Source organism: Oncorhynchus nerka, linkage group LG28 (assembly GCF_034236695.1).
Source record: "Oncorhynchus nerka isolate Pitt River linkage group LG28, Oner_Uvic_2.0, whole genome shotgun sequence".
NCBI lineage: Eukaryota > Metazoa > Chordata > Actinopteri > Salmoniformes > Salmonidae > Oncorhynchus > Oncorhynchus nerka.
In genome coordinates, this window is record NC_088423.1 from 28,475,989 (window position 1) to 28,496,868 (window position 20,880).

The 20,880-nt window shown below is 42.9% G+C and overlaps 1 protein-coding gene across 6 annotated transcripts in view; it reads right to left on the bottom strand.

The window, feature by feature from the left end:
* LOC115113092 (E3 ubiquitin-protein ligase MARCHF8-like) overlaps positions 1-20,880 on the bottom strand; it is a 136,211-nt gene that overhangs the window by 24,589 nt on the left and 90,742 nt on the right. For all 6 annotated transcript variants that reach the window (XM_029640326.2, XM_029640331.2, XM_029640330.2 and 3 more), the window contains one exon: positions 3,329-3,379. In XM_029640326.2, coding sequence (XP_029496186.1) covers positions 3,329-3,379 — 51 coding nt within the window. The remainder of the gene's footprint in view (positions 1-3,328; positions 3,380-20,880) is intronic.

Consider the following 20,880-nt stretch of genomic DNA (forward strand, 5'->3'; position numbering starts at 1 on the left):
CCTGTAGGCAGGATCAACAAAATGGAGTCGTGGTCAGCTTTTCCGAAAGGGGGCGGGGCAGGGCCTTATATGCGTCACTGAATTAGAGTAACAATGATTGAAAATCGATATGCTGATAAAATTTAGGGAGTCTTGTTTTCAGATTAGCTTTGTTAATCCCAAATGAATGTTGTAAATGGTTTCCAGTTTGCAAAGAGTTAAATAAAGTTCGTTCAGAGCCATCGTGTCTGCTTGGGGGATATATACGGCTGTGATTATAATCAAGAAATTTCTTGGAAGATAATGCACATTTAATTGTGAGGAATTCTAAATCAGGTGAACAGAAGGATTTGAGTTCCTGTAATCACACCATGTCTCGTTAGTCATGAGGCATACGCCCCGCCGCTCTTCTTACCAGAAGATGTTTGTTTCTGTCGGCGCGATGTGGAGAAACCCGTTGGCTGCACCGCATCGGATAGCGAGTAAGCCATGTTTCCGTGAAGCAGAGAACATTGCAGTCTCTGATGTCCTCTGGAATGCTACCCTTGCTCGGATTTCATCAACCTTGTTGTCAAGAGACTGGACATTGGCAAGAAGAATGCTGGGGAGTGGTGCGCGATGTGCCCTTGTCCGGAGTCTGACCAGAAGACCGCTACGTTTCCCTCTTTTTCGGAGTCGTTTTCTTGGGTCGCTTTGGATCCGCGTCCGAAAAACATATTCTTGGTCGTACTGATGGTGAGTTGACGCTGATCTTATATTCAGTAGTTCTTCTCGACTGTATGTAATGAAACCTAAGATGACCTGGGGTACTAATGTAAGAAATAACACGTAAAAAAACAAAAACTGCATAGTTTCCTAGGAACGCGGTAAATCTCTGGTGGCGCCGGACAACCAGCTAAAGGTGGCACAACCAGTTGTTGAATGTAAGGGGGCAATAACTTTTTTACACAGGGGAATTGGGTGTTGCATAACTTTGTTAACTAAATAAATAAAATAAGTATACTTGTTTTTTTGAAAACTCAGGTTCCCTTTATCTAATATTAGGTTTTGGTTGAAGATCTGATAACATTCAGTACAAAACACTGTGTCTTAACGCAACAACATTCTCAGTACCAAAATAGAAACGTTTTACTTTGTACCTTAGTTGAATGCACTGAATAAGTTGCTCTGGATAAGTGGATAAGTAAATGAGCTAAATGTAAATGTAACAATTACAACGCACACTGGGCATTATCATTTTCCTTTTTGGGGGGGGCGGAGCTCATTAAAATAATGAGCTCCTTTCTTGTTACCAGGGTGGCATTACATCCTACCGACTCATGCCACCCGGCTCAAACATGGCCAACGGAACATTGCTATGGCGACGAAGTGACCCTGACTATTAGCAGATGTAAAGGCTTTATCTCACTAAGAGGCTCACAGGCTGCTCAGGAGAACTCAACCAATCTGTCCCGGCAGAGAGAAGGGAGCGGGGGAGAGGGATAGTGGAGAGAGAAAGAGAGATACGGAGGGTAGGTCGAGTGAGGTATGGGGACTAGTATTGTTCCAATATAAGGAACAATCCATGTAACACATCCATATGAAATCAATGTGTTTTTTTTAGATCAGCGGAGGTGAGTAACGAAGAGACAAGGAGAGGAGGCCCTGTAGACTATTGAGTTGCAGCCCTGATGTTTAATTAAGTGTCAGTTGGGGCGGAGGAGGTGAGACTGTGGCTGCACTCCAAACACTTAAATGTAAAATACTTTTTTTTTTTAAATGATGTCTGACGAGTTGACACGTGCAGGGCAAGGGGCGAGGGAAGAATGAATTCATTTTAAATGGTCCGCTCTTGCCCGGAAATCTGTCACTCGTTCATCAAAGTTGTGTTTTCAGTCAGCATGGAACTGTTGTGTGCCTTACATGCGCTACAGTCAATTATGATTGCATTTCATATCTTGGCTAGAAGACAACGCATCCGCTGGCATCGAGTGTTAGCCATCCTACTACATGAGGTAAATCGAAAATCACAATGTATAAGTGTGATGTCAGGGAAAGTTGTGCGCAAGCTAACATTTCCAAAAGCTAACCAAACAAAAACATCATTACTTTTATGATAAGTGTTTGAGCCGTCATGTGCATTAGTAGCACAGTTTCTAACTTATTTACATTCGTTTTTACTTACACTTGTATGTTGACTTCTCCATGTTAATACTGGTATTAAGTTTTGGCTGACTTTTCTTAGCAGATGTACAATCATCGCAAATTGAATTATTGGGCGTTTCAGGCCCCGGAGTGAACATAATTGAACACTCGCAAACTGGATCAAAAACGAGGGCTGATGGGCTTTCGATGCCAACTTCCCTTGCTTGGCTAATCATTTGGACCAACGACAGAGATGGCCGCGGGTATTCTCCCAAGGGCATAAGGCGAGGGTAAGTGGAGGAGGGTCTCCCAAGGGCATAAGGCGAGGGTAAGTGGAGGAGGGTCTCCCAAGGGCATAAGGCGAGGGTAAGTGGAGGAGGGTCTCCCAAGGGCATAAGGAGAGAGGGTAAGTGGAGGAGGGTCTCCCAAGGGCATAAGGCGAGGGTAAGTGGAGGAGGGTCTCCCAAGGGCATAAGGTGAGAGGGTAAGTGGAGGAGGGTCTCCCAAGGGCATAAGGCGAGGGTAAGTGGAGGAGGGTCTCCCAAGGGCATAAGGCGAGAGGGTAAGTGGAGGAGGGTCTCCCAAGGGCATAAGGCGAGAGGGTAAGTGGAGGAGGGTCTCCCAAGGGCATAAGGCGAGAGGGTAAGTGGAGGAGGGGGTGTCTTTTATGAGTTTGAAACGCAGCCTGTGTGTTTGGAGACGTCTCTCTCAATAAGAAGTGATCAGAGAGCTGTACCTCTGACTGTGGAAGTGACTGGCAGGTTAGGACCCCCTGTCAGTCTAGGCTCTGTTTCTCTACAGGATGTCTGTCTCCATTCTGTCCATCACCCTCTGTGTTATTTTCACTTTTCTATCTTTCCATCTCTCTCTTTCTATCCCTCTCTCGTCAAAATAACCTTTTGGTAGCCCTCAGTTCTTTAATCCACTCTTTCTCTCTCGGTTGCCCTTTGGTAGGTACAGGTCTGTCATATACCATTCATCCTGTATGTTCCATCTCTGACCTTACCTCTCGGTTGCCCTTTGGTAGGTACAGGTCTGTCATATACCATTCATCCTGTATGTTCCATCTCTGACCTTACCTCTCGGTTGCCCTTTGGTAGGTACAGGTCTGTCATATACCATTCATCCTGTATGTTCCATCTCTGACCTTACCTCTCGGTTGCCCTTTGGTAGGTACAGGTCTGTCATATACCATTCATCCTGTATGTTCCATCTCTGACCTTACCTTGGAAATGTTGCTGGACCTGCTGGCAGAATGACCCAGGTGCTTCTCATTCTGAAAGAGAGGAACAGAAAGACAATATTAGACACATTTAGTCATTTTGAAACACCAACCCTGTAGCAGCAGACTGTAAGTCATATCAACGTTTGACTGGGACAATAACCGAAAGGTCGCTGGTTTGAATTCCCGCGCTGACTAGGTGAAAAATCTGCCCTTGAGCAAGGCACCCTAATTGCTCCAGTAAGTCGACCGGGATGAGAGTGTCTGCTAAATGACTAAAATGTAAATGTAAAATACCTTCTATCTTGAACTGCGTTAGAAACATAAGAGACAACAAAGATACAAAGATAATCTGTTATGATTATACATGATAACGTATGGCTGGTAATGATTTTTACATCTTTACAGCACTGCACACTTACCAGCTGTTTGGTAATGGACACAAAACACCCTTACGCACGCACACTATGTCTCTCTTGCTCTCGTCCTCTCTGTCTATACATTACCATACTGATGCTTTCACAACAAGTTCAGTGGAATAGTCAGAAGATTTTCAGAAGACGATGAAAACTAGTTGATAGTTGATTAACTTTGATAGTTGATTAACTTGTTTCATGCTGAAGAAGCAGACTGACACGCACCAGCATACACTTTTTTCTTCTAATTACTCGATCCCTTCCCTTGTGTCTCGCCTTCCATAGTTGCCATGGTGATGCTAGTGAGAGGTCTGTGTGTTTAGTCTCCATTCTCTCTCTTCCATCCCAACCTCTCTCTCTCTCCATGTATGTCTGTGTGTTAAGTCTCCATTCCACCCTCTCTCTCTCCATGTATGTCTGTCATTGGCCGAACTTCAGCCTAAAGATACATAAGCAAGCAACAACAGACACACACACCAACTGCCCAACAAAAAACCCCACCCACAAACATATATACAACACACACACATTAACGACTGAACTGTGAACTGATGGTGTGCCAACATCACACTATTACTTATCTCTGAGGGAGGCAGGGGCTGTGAATGATCTGCTGTCAAATAGCAGATAAGCATACAACACACGCATGCACACGCACGTGCGCACACACACACACTTCTGGTAAACAGACCCTGATGAATCCACACACAGCACATGCATCTGAGAACCTGTGTTTATCCATCTGTGTGTGGCCATAATGGTTGGCTCATGTGACACAGGTTCTTTATGAAGAGCAGACTTAAACATACAGTATCGTACTGAGAAACAGAGCAACAGACAGATACAAGGAGATAAGAAGAGAGAGAGAGCGAGAAGAGACGATAGGAAGAGAAAAAAAGAGAATGAGAGAGAAAGAAAGAAAGAAAGAAAGAGAAAGGGAGAGCGATAATATGGGGAACATAAATGATTTTTTGGTCCTCTGTTTCCTCGAGTAATGGAGTAATGATGAGGAACTCTAGGTTGCCATGAGAGCCGCTGCAAAGGGGAAATAACAAGGCTACTAATACAGAGCCTTCCCTCCAATTTAATAGGACAGGTTGATTAGGATACATCGAGGAGAGGAAGAGAGACTGATAGATAGATGAGAGCAGGGAAGTGCTGAACACTCTCCCCCTCAGATTAGAGAGGTAGGTCTTTCGTCCCAGTAAGGAACTGATGCAGTATTCATGTTCTCTCTCGCCGGCTCTCTCAGTAAAATATGTCACCAGTCTCACTGGGTTTGAGAGTCGTCTCATTGAACACGCACACACACACGTCTCAAGCCTGTATGTTCATCTACCTGTGTGTGGTCATAATGGCTCATGTGAAGTGTGTTCTCTTTGGTTCTTTTCACTCATTATCTTTATGAAGAGTACACAGCGTCGGAAACATATATACTTTATGATGGACTGAAGCCATCTGAACTCTAGACAGAGATATACAGCACACTGAGTATACCAAACATTAGGAACACCTTCCTAATATTGAGTCCCCCCCCCCCCACCCAGCAGCGTTGCAGTTCTTGACACAAACCTGGCACCTACTACCATACCCCGTTCAAAAGGACTTACATTTTCTGTCTTGCCCATTCACCCTCTCAATGGCACACATACACAATCCGTGTCTCAATTGTCTCAAGGCTTGAAATTTTTTTAAAAACTCTCTCCTCACCTCTACACTGATTTAAGTGGATTTAACAAGTGACATCAATAAGGGATCATAGCTTTCACCTGGATTCACCTGGTCAGTCGATGTCATGGAAAGAGCAGCTGTTCTTACTGTTCTGTATAGTCAGTATACAGTACGTGAACATAGCACATACAGTATCATACTTATACTGAGAAACAGATAGATAAAAGGAAGATAAGAGGAGAACAAGAGTGAATAAGATAACAAGAGAAGGGATGATCGAAAGAGAGAAATATAGTCAATGAGATTAAGAAGGAAATATATATAGAGAGAAAGAGAGTGATAATAATCTTATTTTTTGTCCTCTGTTCCTTCGCTAGTCTAAGATGTAGTAATGATGAACTCACGGTTGCTATGAGAGCCACTGCTGAGGGAAAATAACAAGACCACTAATACACAGCCGACCCTCCAATTTAATAGGGCAGAATAGGAAGAGGCGATGAGGAGAGATGGATAGATGAGGAGGGAAGAGCAAAGTGCTGAACACTCCAGACAAAAGAGAGAAGCATTTCATCCTGGCAAGGAACTAATCGACTTTCTCTGTTTATGTCTACCTTTCTTTGTCTTTCACTGCCTTTTCCTTTGTTCTTCGCTCACACACACACACACACACACACACACACACACACACACACACACACACACACACACACACACACACACACACACACACACACACACACACACACACACACACAGTATCAGTGACAGTGGTCTATAATAGGACTAAGTCTCGTGAGTCATCCATTATTCTGTGAGAGAAACTCAAGATTTTCAAACATCTCTGTCTCTCTTCTCCCTCCCTTTTCTCTCTCGGTTCTTTCTCTCTCCCTCTGTCTCTCTGTGGACTGGGTAACAACTCCTGGCTGTGATGATCCAGGCATGTGAGAGGGAGGTAAAGGGAGGCTCAGGAGGATATGACAGAGGAGAGGAGACATTTTGTCTAGGTGGTTCACGGCTCCAAGGCTTTAAGTCTCTGTTCAGGGGCTCAGAGCTTCAGGGCCTCTGTGTGGGCTATCTCTTGCCTCTATCTGAACCCTGAAGACTTTCACAATGTTCCATCTTTTCAGAACAGTTATGTTGAGGAATTCTAATCTTCATAAGTTCCCCTCATCTCCAAACCAGAGTTTGTCGGAAGTTTTAATTTCTTAAAAGTAGTCTAAAGTAGAACTATATCAACTATATAATCTTCTTTCCCTGTACCAGACAGTTACCTCATAACCATAGCCATATAATGTGTCAGTTCTATTAAGTGTATTTCTATTTCCCGTCATCTATTTCTGCATACAGCCTACAGTACAACCAGCCTACTACAACGTCCCCACCCACAGATTCAAAACAACGTCAGCCAGTCTATCACAACACAGCGAAGCTAGCATCATTAGCCTCCGGAAGCTAATCAAATCAAATTGTATTAGTCACATGCGCCGAATACAACAGGTGTAGGACCTTACAGTGAAATGCTTACTTACGAGCCCTTAACCGACAGAATAAGAGATAAAAGTAACAAGTAATTAAAGAGGAGCAGTAAAAAATAACAATATATAGAGGGGGGTTCCGGTACAGAGTCAATGTGTGGGGGCACCGGTTAGTTGAGGTAGTATGTACATGTAGGTACAGTTAATTAAAGTGACTATGCATAGATGACAGTGGTGTGGAGAGAGGAGGGGGGGGGGGGGGCAATGTGAATAGTCTGGGTAGCCATTTGACTAGATGTTCAGGAGTCTTATGTCTTGGGAGTAGAAGCTGTTTAGAAGCCTCTTGGACCTAGACTTGGCACTCCAGTACCACTTGCCTTGTGGTAGCAGAGAGAACAGTCTATGACTAGGGTGGCTGGAGTCTTTGACAATTTTCAGGGCCTTCCTCTGACACCACCTGGTATAGAGGTCCTGGATGGCAGGAAGCTTGGCCCCAGTGATGTACAAATGCTAATTAGCACTGAATTACTAACTAACTCAGCTATACACAACTTAAATAAATGACCCTTTAATTAAAGTCTCAAGGAGCAGAACATGTTTGAACTTTTCTTAGGATCTCATGCGTTGGTGGACATCTGTCTGCGCTTAGCTGCTTACATACAACAATAGGTTACCGAATCAAATTGATATTTAATATTGGATCTCTGGGTTATATACTAAATAGGAAAAGGTTAAATCCATTTGAATTGAATCACTTTTTGAAAGTTTACCTATTTTGCATACCCCACCATACCATGAGACACCCTTTTTTTGAGATGATATAATTTAAAGCAGTTTTATAATTTCTTGAAAAAATGCTTTTACATTTTTACTGAAATATTTGTTTTTCCTTAAACGACTTTTTTCCCCTCCAAATGTGCATATGTTTTAGCAAAGACCCTATTTTACATAGTCAGAGGTATTGGATACAGGGTGGGTGTCAGATTTTGACTGATAAATGTACTAAAATATAAATATAATTGAAATTTCAAAATTCAAATAGTACCATAAAGATGGTTGGAGGTCCACACATCAGAGAATGCTGACTTGAATGGAAATATATATTGTTTTAAATTATACTGTCAATCCTCCATAGGAATAATAGAATATTATTGTCTATTATTCCATAATAGAATAGACATGACCATTTAAGTTGACATCTGACGGTGAGTGGAGCGGTGGCCATCTTTGTGGTTGTAATTAGAAGGTAGCATTTCAATTCAATTTAAATTTCAATGGTGTACCAGCTAAATTGCGGTGGTCTGAATTGAAGGGATAGGTCCCTATGATTGAAATGACACCCACCTGTATTCAAGAGCATGTTGTGTCTTAACCGATAGCAGCACAACACAAACACCTCAGATGACGTGAAGCAGGGTAGGGTCTAAACTACAACAAATGCAAATTTGAAAATAAATCTGAGTTGACATTGTTTGATAATTTACTTTGAAAAGGTTAAATGTCAATTTGTAAATGTTTTCGTTGTTGAAATTATCAAATCGTTTGACAACCCTGTTTGTAAGCTTTTAAATGATATCAAACTCAACCGTTTATATTTTCCAGTGAGGAAGACATGGATATCTTGTGGTATGGTGGGGTATGCAAAATGGGTCAACTATGAGCTCCTCTTTCCCCTGAATGTTTTGGCACTTAGCAAAAGAGTGCCATCTGCACTGCTATTTTAGTTATTAGTTAATTTGACTATTCTCTCATTGATTTCAGTTACTTATTTCAGCAATTTGAGTTTTCAGTATAGTTGTCTAATGTTGGTAGAGCAGATTATTCTGTTTTAAGGTTATTCCTGAATCACTATGATAAATATAATAGTTTTTCTAACAGAGCTGAGATTTACTTTGAAGTACAAAGTGTAGGAATAGGCCTACAGGTGAAATCAGTCATTGATACAGACATGGTGGAGCAGCAGCAAGATCAAAAAGGTTGTGAATTCAACTCCCAGGTGAAGTTAAATAATAATTACTGTATGAATAAAGATACACAATGTAATCAAGTATGTCAAATATGTAAGTTGAAAACACTATGTTAAAAGCACTGTTTGTGTGTGTGTCCCTAGCATTGCAAAAAGACAAAGAGCTGTGACTGGATCAGTGGTTCACCAATCAGGGATATTATTTTTGAAGACATATCGTATCGTTTTGACAATATCGCAATATAATTTCTGCGCCAGTTTTCCTTCATTGCTTGTATTCCAACTTCTTTTAAAATATGGAGCCAATTTATTTTCAGCACTTTTACTAGTTTTCTCATGGCTCTCTCTTGTCTCTCTGCAGCAGACATATGGTGAGAAATATCAAATCATACTTTATTGGTCACATGCGCCGAATACAACAGAATACAACCATACCGTGAAATGCTTACTTACAAGCCCTTAACCAACAATGCAGTTCAAGGAAGAGTTAATCAAATTTTTACCAAATTAACAAAGGTAAAAAATTATAAAAAGTAACACAATAAAATAACAATAACGAGGCTATATACAGAGGGTACTGGTACCGAGTCAATGTGCGGGGGGTACTGGTTAGTCAAGGTAATTTGTACATGTAGGTAGGGGTAAAGTGACTATGCATAGATAATAAACAGCGAGTAGCAGCAATGTTAAAACAAATGGGGGGGTGTCAATGTAAATAGTTTGGATGACCATTTCATTAATTGTTCAGCAGTCTTATGGCTTCTGGGTAGAAGCTGTTTAGAAGCCTCTTGGACCTAGACTTGGCGCTCTGGTATTGCTTGCCATGCGGTAGCAGAGAGAACAGTCTATGACTTGGGTGACTGGAGTCTTTGACAATTTTTTGGGCCTTCCTCTGACACTGCCTAGTGTATAGGACTTTGATGGCAGGAAGCTTGGCCCCAGTGATGTACTGGGCCATACGCACTACTCTCTGTAGCGCCTTGCGGTCAGAAGCCGAGCAGTTGCCATATCAGGCGGTGATGCAACCGGTCAGGATGCTCTCTATGCAGCTGTAGACCTTTTTGAGGATCTGGGGTCCCATGCCAAATCTTTTCAGTCTCCTGAGGGGGAAAAGGTGTTGTCATGCCTTCTTCACGAATGTCTTGGTGTGTTTGGACCATGATAGTTTGTTGGTGACGTGGACACCAAGGAACGTGAAACTTTCGACCCGCTCCACGAAGGCTCTGTCTATGTTAATGGGGGCCTGTTCTACAGGGAACTAGACAAAGGTCCTCCAAAGAATATTCCCTTGGGACCATCACGCAACGTCCTAAGAACTAATAAAATTAAAGTCTTGAGAACATCCTAAAAAAGGCCCTGACATGGCCCCCAGTGACATCCTGGGAACTTGAAGGGAACCAGACAAAACTGGGACCTGTACTGAACGTCCACTTATGGTCCCGAGGTTAACGTCATGTTTTAATGTTACTAGAATGTTCTCAGAATGTCAGTGGGATAACTTCTTGGCAAATTGGCAAAACCCTTAAAGAGACTAAATGGGAATGTGGCATAATTTCCTTAGGACATCCCCTGTTTGCTGGCTTAATACAATCATCTAGTATGACATTCCAGGACGCATGTGCACACACACACACACACACACACCCCTCAGCATACACAATGGACAGGATATGTGAAAGCATCATCATTCACTGTCCCCGAGAGTACATAAGAGAGGTGAGAATTACATGGACTGAAGAGAGGGATGATTACATGGTGATAGGCTAAAAGAGAATGGCTGAGAAGGTCCATGGGGACTATAGAAACTCCTATAAAATGGCAGAGGATATATCAATTCAGTTCTGTTAAACAGAAACATCACATCTACTCAGACAGAAATATTGCAACATACATTTTTATAAAACCCATATAAAAATTGACATATCAATGACATGTTTAATTTAACAAAACATTACAACAGACTTAGATTGTATAGCAGCATCAGAAGGAGCCTGGGTATGTGGGTAATGAATTATTTAAACAAGCAGCTTCTCTCTCTCTGTAGGAAATGTGCCAGAGATGTCACTCTTAATCATCTACTGTCAGATCATATGCCAAAATGTTTAGAGAAGAACTGAGGGTGAGAGACAGAGGGACAAAGAGACTGGGAGGGAGAAGGAGTTGGAAAAAGAGAGAGAGAGAGACAGACAGTGGGAGGGAGAGCGAGATGGAAATAAAGAAAGAGAGGGGAAGGGGGGAAAAAGAGAGATAGTAGAGATAGCAAGCAGATTCGGTGAAAATGAGGAGAACGGAAGGGAGGAAACAATTAAATCATCAGAACTAATGGTCTTTACACACACACACACACACACACACACACACACACACACACACACACACACACGCTCACTCACAAACAAACGCACAGGCACATATACATGCACACAAGTTGATGAGGATAATGGGGAAATCTGTGTGATGTGAATGACTAATCCTGTCCATTGATCTCTCCATAGAGGTGGACACATGTCATTTACATATAATAACCACAGCTCAATGACCTGGAGGTTACAGACCACACTGTGTGTGTCATATACACTGAGTATACAAAACATGCTCTTTCCATGACGTGATGTCACCTGTTAAATCCACTTCAACCAGTGTAGATGAAGGGCAGAAGACAGGTTAAATAAGGATTTTTAACCCTTGATCCATGGATTGTGTATGTGTGCCATTCGGAGGGTGAATGGGAAAGACAAAGTATTTAAGTGCTTTTGAACTGGGTATGGAAGAAGGTGCCGGGTGCACCAGTTTGTGTCATGAACTGCAACGCTGCTGGATTTTTCATGGGCCAGAATCCCTGTGGAACGCGTTCAAAACCTTGTAGAGTCCATGTCCAAACAAATTGAGGCTGTTCTGAGGGGGAAAAGGGGGGGGGGGGGGGGTGCAACGCAATATTTGGAAGGTGTTCCTAATATTTGGTATACTCAGTGTATATTTGGGAGCACACATACACAACTGGGTATATTGAGTTACTGGTACTGAATCATATTCTTAGGACACGAGAAAAGGCACTTCAGAGACTTGGAAGAAAGACAGAGTGAACCTCATCTCAGACGATTCTCACCACTGGTTCACTGGCAGCACATATGGAGGCTTGGCCTCAAACACACGAACAAACACACAAACAAACACAAGGCATGAGATTACACAGTCACTATTCCTCCCGGGTAGCCATCCTTCCAAATCTCGTTAACCCTCATGTGCCTCTGCTCAATTCTGTCCTATAAATGTGTTTTTTAATGCATGTAGAAACACACAACCTGCTTTGCCTGTGTATGAATATCTATCACTGAAGAGGTTATACAGTATCATTGTGCAGAATATGTATCTGAGAGGAGCACACCATACTGTATTTCTCAGCATGGCAGAGAAACAGAAGACAAGCTGACAAGAGTTCAACCTTACAGCTCTCTAAAATATCTCTGAATCCTGTCAAGAAAGAGACACACAGGATGACACTCCACACCAAATACAGAGCCATATCTGTAACAGACTACTCCGAAGAATATGGAGACAACTAACACAAGCACCCGCACACACACGCAAGCGCGCAAACACACAGACAGTTTTTCCATTGGGGACCCAAAAGGGTGCGCATTTTAGTTTTTGTCCTAGCACTACACACCTGTTCCCACTAATTAAAGATGTATGGGTTTATATGTAGATAGAGTGCAGTCACTGACCTCTTACTGTACTCCCTAAATCTTCCCAAACTCACACAAACAGAGGCAGGATAGGGTGTATCCTATATCACTGAAATAATCTGATCACACAGGAAGAGTGTGGTGTCTACTGTCTAGGTATGGTTTCCTGTCTCTGTCAGCATACGGTGACTTCTAGGAAGGAAGATGCAAGGTTGAGCACATGCAGATATAGGCTGTGAAGACAAAGTGGTCAGCGAACAGAGGATGCGGACCAGATGAAATGTTCGAATGTGAACTATGCACAGTAACAATAATCACCAGAGGTTCCTGTCAACCACAACAACACAGGACTCCAGTTCCAGTTCTAACCAGAGCCATATACACTGAACAAAAATATAAACGCAACATGCAAAGTGTTGGTCACATGTTTCATGAGCTGAAATAAAAGATCCCATACATTTTCCATATGCACAAAATGCTTATTTCTCTCAAATGTTTGCACAAATTGGTTTGCATCCCTGTTAGTGAGCATTTCTCATTTGCCAAGATAATCCATCCAACTGACAGGTGTGGCATATCAAGAAGCTGATTAAACAGCACGATCATTACACAAGTGCACCTTGTGCTGGGGACAATAAAAGGCCACTTTTAAAATGTGCAGTTTTTTCACACAACACAATGCCACAGATGTCTCAAGTTTTGATGGAGTGTGCAATTGGCATGCTGACTGTAGGAATGTCTAGCAGAGCTGTTGCCAGGTAATTTAATGTTAATTTCTCTACCATAAGCTACCTCCAATGTCATTTTAAAGAATTTGGCAGTACTTCCAACCTGCCTCACAACCGCAGACCACATGTAACCATGCCAGCCCAGGACCTCCATATCCGGCTTCTTCACCTGTGGGGTTGTCTGAGACCAGCCACCCAGACAGCTGATGAAACTGTGGGTTTGTACAACCAAAGAATGTCTGCACAAACTGTTAGAAACCATCTCTGGGAAACTCCTCTGAGTACTCGTCGTCCTAACCAGGGTCTTGACCTGGCTGCAGTTCGGCGTTGTTACCACAGCCAGCCCAGGACCTCCACATCCGGCTTCTTTACCTGCAAGACCATCTGAGGGGGGAGGAGAAAAGCCCTTTGTGGGGAAAAACAAATTCTGATTGCCTGGGCTTGCCTCCCTAGTGGGTGGACCTGGCTGTGAAGTGAGTGGGTCTATGCCCTCCAAGGCCCACCCATTGCTGCACCCCAGCACAGTCATGTGAAATCCATAGATCAGGGTCTAATGAATTTATTTCAATCGACTGATTTCCTTCTATGAACTGTAACTCAGTAAAATCTTTGAAACTGTTGCATTTATATTTTTGCTTAGTATATTTAGAGCCTAAATATACACACATATCCTAAATATATGGCTCTGGTAAGAAAAGGCATGGGATGACCCTGTTTGAGGACCAAAGTGAGAAGCACAAGGCTACGAGACAATGGGAGTGGGATATAGACATTGCCTATAAGACACTGATCTAAGATCAGTTTTTTGTTTCTCCCTAATGGCTATGGTTAGGATTTTGGAGAAGGTAAGCTGATCCTAGATCTGTGACCGTTAGTAAAATTATAGCGACAGTACACACTAAATGAGACAGCAGCGATCATTAGCATTTGCTCAGCAAAACCACAGTCTCACAGTTAGCTTGTAAACTAGTGTAGGTCTGAGAGAGAGGATTTTTTTTTGAGTGAGAGAGAACTAGAGACATCTCTGTAGTCTCAGAAATCCCATGTCAGATTTTCTTGGCCAATTCAGGGAGGGCGCTCCTCAGACAGGAAAATCGGGCAACAAATCATGTGTTTGGGTAGGCAGAGCTTAAAAAGAATCCCCTCGGAAACATGACAGAGGTGGACACACAATGCGGACGCAGATAGCTAGGATAATGTTAGCCACAGCCAGTCAGTGATTTTAACGCCAACGTCATGGTGCATGCAAACTACTGTACTCACTTAAAATGCACTCATTGAAAATATCCTCAGTGAGCTCCATCTAGCTAGCTTGAGGAAATGCTTACGGCAGGGCTCTGGACGGATTTTCCGGCGCCCAACTCCGCCCTTTCCTCTCTGCCAAACTGACGTTGGTTTAAGTATAGACGTGTATGCTGAAACATTGGTTAATTGAGGGAAGCAAGTCGGACTTAAACCACATTTCCACAGAAACAGCTCCTAAAGTAGGCCTGAAGCGAGGTACAGGAAACAGCCTCTGTGTGTGTGTGCTTGTGTGTGTGCTTGTGTTTCTGAGAAAAATAATACTTCACAATATCAGGATAGCTAATTGCACTCTCTCTCATCTGCTTGTCATCTTCTTCCCCCTCTCTTTCGGTCTCTCATCCAATCTTACCCTCTTTTCCTCCTCCTCCACCCTCTCATCTGCATCTCACCCTTCCCTTCCCATACTCTCTCTCGCTCTATCTGCTTCTCAACCATCCCTACTAAAAACTCTCCTAATTGCATCAGTGTGTCAGAATAGGAACAGGAAACGGGAGACCAGTATGTACTGATTTGTCACTGCTGGTCTGCTCCCTGAATAAGCAATTGCTAATAGTTAGCACTGATAAAGGGCTGTCTGAATGGTGCTAAGCTACTGGAATTGCTAAGGCACTAGTTAGAGGAAAGGAGGTTCATTGAATGAACTGGAAGGGAGGAATGGAGAGAGAAAGATGGGAGAAACAGAGAGAGAGAGAGTGTGTGTGTGTTTGTGGATGTGAGAGAAAGAAACAGACAAAGACCGAGAGAGAGAGATACAGAGAGAGAAAGGAGTGAGAGAGAGAATAGACGACAAACAAAAGAGTGAGAGAGTCAATGACAGAGAGAAAGAAAAAAAGAGATGGTGAGAAAATGAGGGAGGAAGCTAAAAGTGAGTGTGTGTCAAAGTACTTGTTTTGGTAGCCAGATAAGACGCAGGTGTCAATTGGAAGTCAAGGTATTTCCTCACAAGTATAAGTTGGTTTGCTTTTCTCTCCTCTGAATCACTTGAGTCATTATTTATGTTCGAGTCCAGAGGTGGATTCCAAACAGCACCCTATTTCCTTTATAGTGCAATACTTTTACCCCTTTTTTCCCCCAATTTCATCATATCCAATTGGTAGTTACAGTCTTGTCCCATCGCTGCAACTCCTGTACGGACTCGGGAGAGGCGAAGGTCGAGAGCCATGTGTCGTCTAAAACACAACTCCGCCAAGCAGCATTGCTTCTTGACACAATGCTTGCATAACCCGGAAGCCAGCCGCACCATTGTGTTGGAGGGAACACTGTACACTGTACACCTAGCGACCGTGTCAGCGTGCACCGCCACAGGAGTCGCTAGAGCGCGATGGGACAAGGACATTCCGGCCGGACAAACCCTCCACTAACTCGGACGACGCTGGGCCAATTGTGCGTCGCCTCATGGGTCTCCCGGTCACGGCCGGCTGCAACACAGCCCGGTATCAAACCAGGATCTGTAGTAACGCAGCTAGCACTGCGATGCTGTGCCTTAGACCACTGCGCCACTCGGGAGGCCCTATAGTTCAATACTTTAGACCAGAGCCTTATGGGAATAGGGTGCCATTTGGGAAGCAGAGCAGAGCTTGAAAGAACAGATAATTACTTCAGTCCAGTTCACCATAATTAACTGTGTTGACTGGCTGGGCCCACAGCTCCCCTGTGATGTAACACACACACACACACACACACACACACACACACACACACACACACACACACACACACACAGAGACACACACAGAAAGGCGAGTTCAGAACAGCAGAGATCACAGTAGAGCAGAGCACAGCCCTTGATTGTTAATGGCAAACACTAACAAAACAGGACTGGGCAAACACTAACAAAACACTGTACTTTCTAGAGTGCCTTGAGAAAGTATTCACACCCCTTGACTTTTTCCACATTTTGTTGTGTTTACAGCCTGAATTTAGAAAGGATTACATTTCGATGTTTTGTCACTGGCCTACACACAATAGCCCATAACGTCAAAGTGGAATTATGTTTTCTTTTTTTTGAGTCAATAAATATTCAAACTCTTTGATATGGCAAGCCTAAATGAGTTCAGGAGTAAAAATGAGCTTAACAAGTCAGAAAATAATATGCAATAATAGTGTTTAATTTTTAGTGTTTGATTTATGAATGACTACCTCATCTCTGTACCCAACACTTACCATTATCTGTAAGGCCCCTCTGTCAAACAGTGAATTTCAAACTCAGACTCAACCACATAGATCAGGGAGGTTTTCCAACAGCTTGCAAAGGCTTGGCTTATTGTAGATGGGTAAAAATTAAAAATATCATGCTCCCTTTGAGCATGGTGAAGTTATTAATTACACTTTGGATGATATATCAATACACCCAGTAACTACAAAGATACAGGCTCTCTTCCTAACTCAGTTGCCATGCCAGAGAAGAAGAAAACCGCTCAGGGATTGGCAAATGGCGACTTAAAAACAGTTACAGAGTTGAATGGCTGTGACAGGAGAAAACTGAAGATGGATCAACAAAATTGTAGTTACTTCACAATACTAACCAAATTGAAGAGTGAAAAGAAAGAAGCCTGTACAGAATAAGTGTTATGTTTGGGGCAAATCCAATACAACACATTACTGAGTACCCCTCTACATATTTTCAAGCATAGTTCTGGCTGCATCATGTTATGGGTATGCTTGTAATCGTTAGACTGGTGAGTTTTTCAGGATAAAAAAACTTAATGGAGCTGGTTCAGTCTGCATTCCACAAGACACTTGGAGATGAATTCACATTTCAACAGGAAAATAACCTAAATCACAAGGCCAGATCTACACTGGAGCTGCTTACCAAGAAGACAGTGAATGTTCCTGAATGGCCGAGTTATAGTTTTCACTTAAACCTACTTGAAATCTACGGCAAAACCTGAAAATGGTTGTCTAGCAATGATCGCCAACACATTTGTCAGAGCTTGAAGAATTTTGAAAAGAATAATGGGCAAATGTTGCACAATCCAGGTGTGGAAAGCTCTTAGAGACTTACCCAGAAAGACTCACAGTTGTAATCGCTGGCCAAAGGTGCTTCTACAAAGTATTGACTCAGGGGTGTGAATACTTTTGTAAATGAGATATTTCTGTATTTCATTTAGTTTTTTGCAACAAAAAAATCATAAATGTTGTAATTATGGGGTTTTGTGTGTAGATGGGTAAGAAAGAAAATCTGTTTAATCCATTTTGAATTCAGGCTGTAACACAACAAAATGTGGAATAGGTACTTTCTGAAGGCACCGTAGGTGTATAATGTCACAAAACACTTTTGTTCATCTCAACAACACAAACTGAAAGAAAGCCTCTCTGTGTGTGAAAGCCTCTCAAACGGATGTCTGAAGGCGATATCAAACAGAGATACAGAGTGTCCTGCACAACCAGGAACAGGGATGAGTCCATTTTGGAAGACAGGGATTGACTGTCAAACCCATTCAAATTCCCTGTTCCCTCTCTCCCCAACAGGTTTTAAGCTCCCGTACTGACATGTGACTACGAAGCTCTTTCTTCTCGCTACTTACAGCAAGTCACACTCCAGAGTGGGTAATAAAGGAAACATAACCAGAGCATCCGAAGAGACAGGGTGAGATGTGACCTGTTGCCAGAAGAATAGGGCAACCAGTGAAGAACAAACACCATTGTAAATACAACCCATATTTATGTTTATTTATTTCCCCTTTTGTACTTTAACTATTTGCACATCATTACAACACTGTATATAGACATAATATGACACTCGACATGTCTTTATTCTTTTGGAACGTTTGTGAGTGTAATGTTTACTGTTAATTTTTTATTGTTTATTATCTATTTCACTTGTTTTGGCAATGTTAACATATGTTTCCCATGCCAATAAAACCCCTTACATTGAATTGAATTGATAACGAGAGAAGGAAAGAGTCAATGAGAGATAACGTGGATCTGGGAGTAGAGAAACACCATGTGGTGTTATTGAGTTCACCTACCAGACCATAGTCTGCTGAACCAAACACACACGCACACACACACACACTTTCTCTGTCCCGCTTTCTCTACATTCCTCCTCTTGTAACGTCTGTCACCCTTTCAGTCAGTTCTACACTCATTTAGGAGTAAGATAGAGTCTCATTCAGAAGTCAATACATAGGAGAGTAACCCTGGCTCTCAAACTCCAAGTGCCGAGATCCAAATCAGAACATTTACATTTATTTTAATTCCCTTCCATTCATTTCACAGCACAGCCCTAGTCGTTATCCAGGAGAGACTTGGCTCTGGCCCAGCGGGTCTGATCTGCTATTTGGATTTACTGGTTTAGAGTGGCGGAGAAAGAGAGAGAGAGGTGGGAAATTGGATCATCCTTTCATACTGTGATGGTGACAGATGCTCCCCTCACATGCACTCACACACATGCACGACCCCCCCCCAATACACGTGCATGTACCCCACATCCCCAATAAACACACAAACACATATAGAAGACGGATATACCAAGAAGTCTGCTAGATGCCCTCAATCTCATCTCACACAAATGATCAAGGAACCTGCCAGGTACAACCCTAAATCCGTAACCATGGGCACCCTCTTAGATATCATCCTGACCAACTTCCCCATCCTGACCAACTAACCCTAACCCTAAATACACCTCTGCTGTCTTCAACCAGGATCTCAGCGATCACTGCCTGCATGCGTAATGGGTCCGCGGTCAAACGAACACCACTCATCACTGTCAAACGCTCCCTAAAACACTTCAGCGAGCAGGCCTTTATAACCGACCTGGCCCGGGTATCCTGGAAGAATATTAACCTCATCCCGTCAGTAGAGGATGCCTGGTTGCTCTTAAATAAGCTTGCAGATATAAGAACAGATATAGCCCTTGGTTCAGGAACTAATATACTCAGTCAGTTAGGAAAGCGAAGGCTAGCTTTTTCAAACAGAAATTTGCTTCCTGTAGCAATAATTCCATTAAGTTTTGGGACACTGTAAAGTCCATGGAGAATAAGAGCACCTCCTCCCAGCTGCCCACTGCACTGAGGAAAGGAAACACTGTCACCACCGATAAATCTACGATAATCGACAATTTCAATAAGCAATATTCCACGGCTGGCCATGCTTTCCACCAGGCTAACCCTACACCGGCCAACACCTCAGCACCCCCTGCAGCAACTTGCCCATACCCCCACGCTTCTCATTCACCCAAATACAAACAGCTGATGTTCTGAAAGAGCTGCAAAATTCTGGATCCCTACAAATCAGCTGGGCTAGTCAATCTAGACTCTCTTTCTAAAATTATTTGCCGAAATTGTTGCAACCCCTATTACTAGCCTATTCAACCTATCTTTCGCATCGTCTGACATCCCCAAAGATTGGAAAGCTGCAGTGGTCATCCCCCTCTTCAAAGGGGACACCTTACACTCAAACTGTTATAGACCTATATCCATCCTGCCCTTCTAAAATCTCCGAAAGCCAAGTTAATAAACAGATCACCGACCATTTAGAATCCCACCGTACCTTCTCCACTATGCGATCTGGTTTCCGAGCTGGTCATGGGTGCACCTCAGCCACACTCAAGGTCCTAAATGATATCATAACCGCCATCGATAAAAGACAGTACTGTGCAGATGTCTTCATCGACCTGGCCAAGGCTTTCGACTCTGTCAATCACCGCATTCTTATCGGCAGACTCAATAGCCTTGGCTTCTCAAATGTCTGCCTCGCCTGGTTACCCAACTACTTCTCTGATAGAGTTCAGTGTGTCAAATCGGAGGGCCTGTGGTCCGGACCTCTGGCAGTCTTTATGGGGGTGCCACAGGGTTAAATTCTCGTACCGACTCTTTTCTCAGTATATATCAATGATGTTGCTCTTGCTGCTGGTGATTCTCTGATCCACCTCTACGCAGACGACACCACTGTATACATCTGGCCCTTCTTTGGACACTATGCCAACAAACCTCCAAACTAGCTTCAACGCCATACACCACTCCTTCCATGGCCTCCAACTGCTTTTAAATGCTAGTAAGATTAAATGCATGCTCTTCAACCGATTGCTGCCCGCACCCTCCCGCCTGCCTAGCATCACTACCCTGGACGGTTCTAGAATATGTGTACAACTACAAACCCCTAGGTATTTGGTTAGACTGTAAATTCTCCTTCCAGACTCACATTAAGCATCTCCAATCCAAAATTAAATCTAGAATCTTCTTATTTTGCAACAAAGCCTCATTCACTCATGCCGCCAAACATATCCTCGATCCTACCGATCCTTGACTTCGGCAATGTCATTTACAAAATAGCCCCCAAAACTCTACTCAGCAAACTGGATGTAG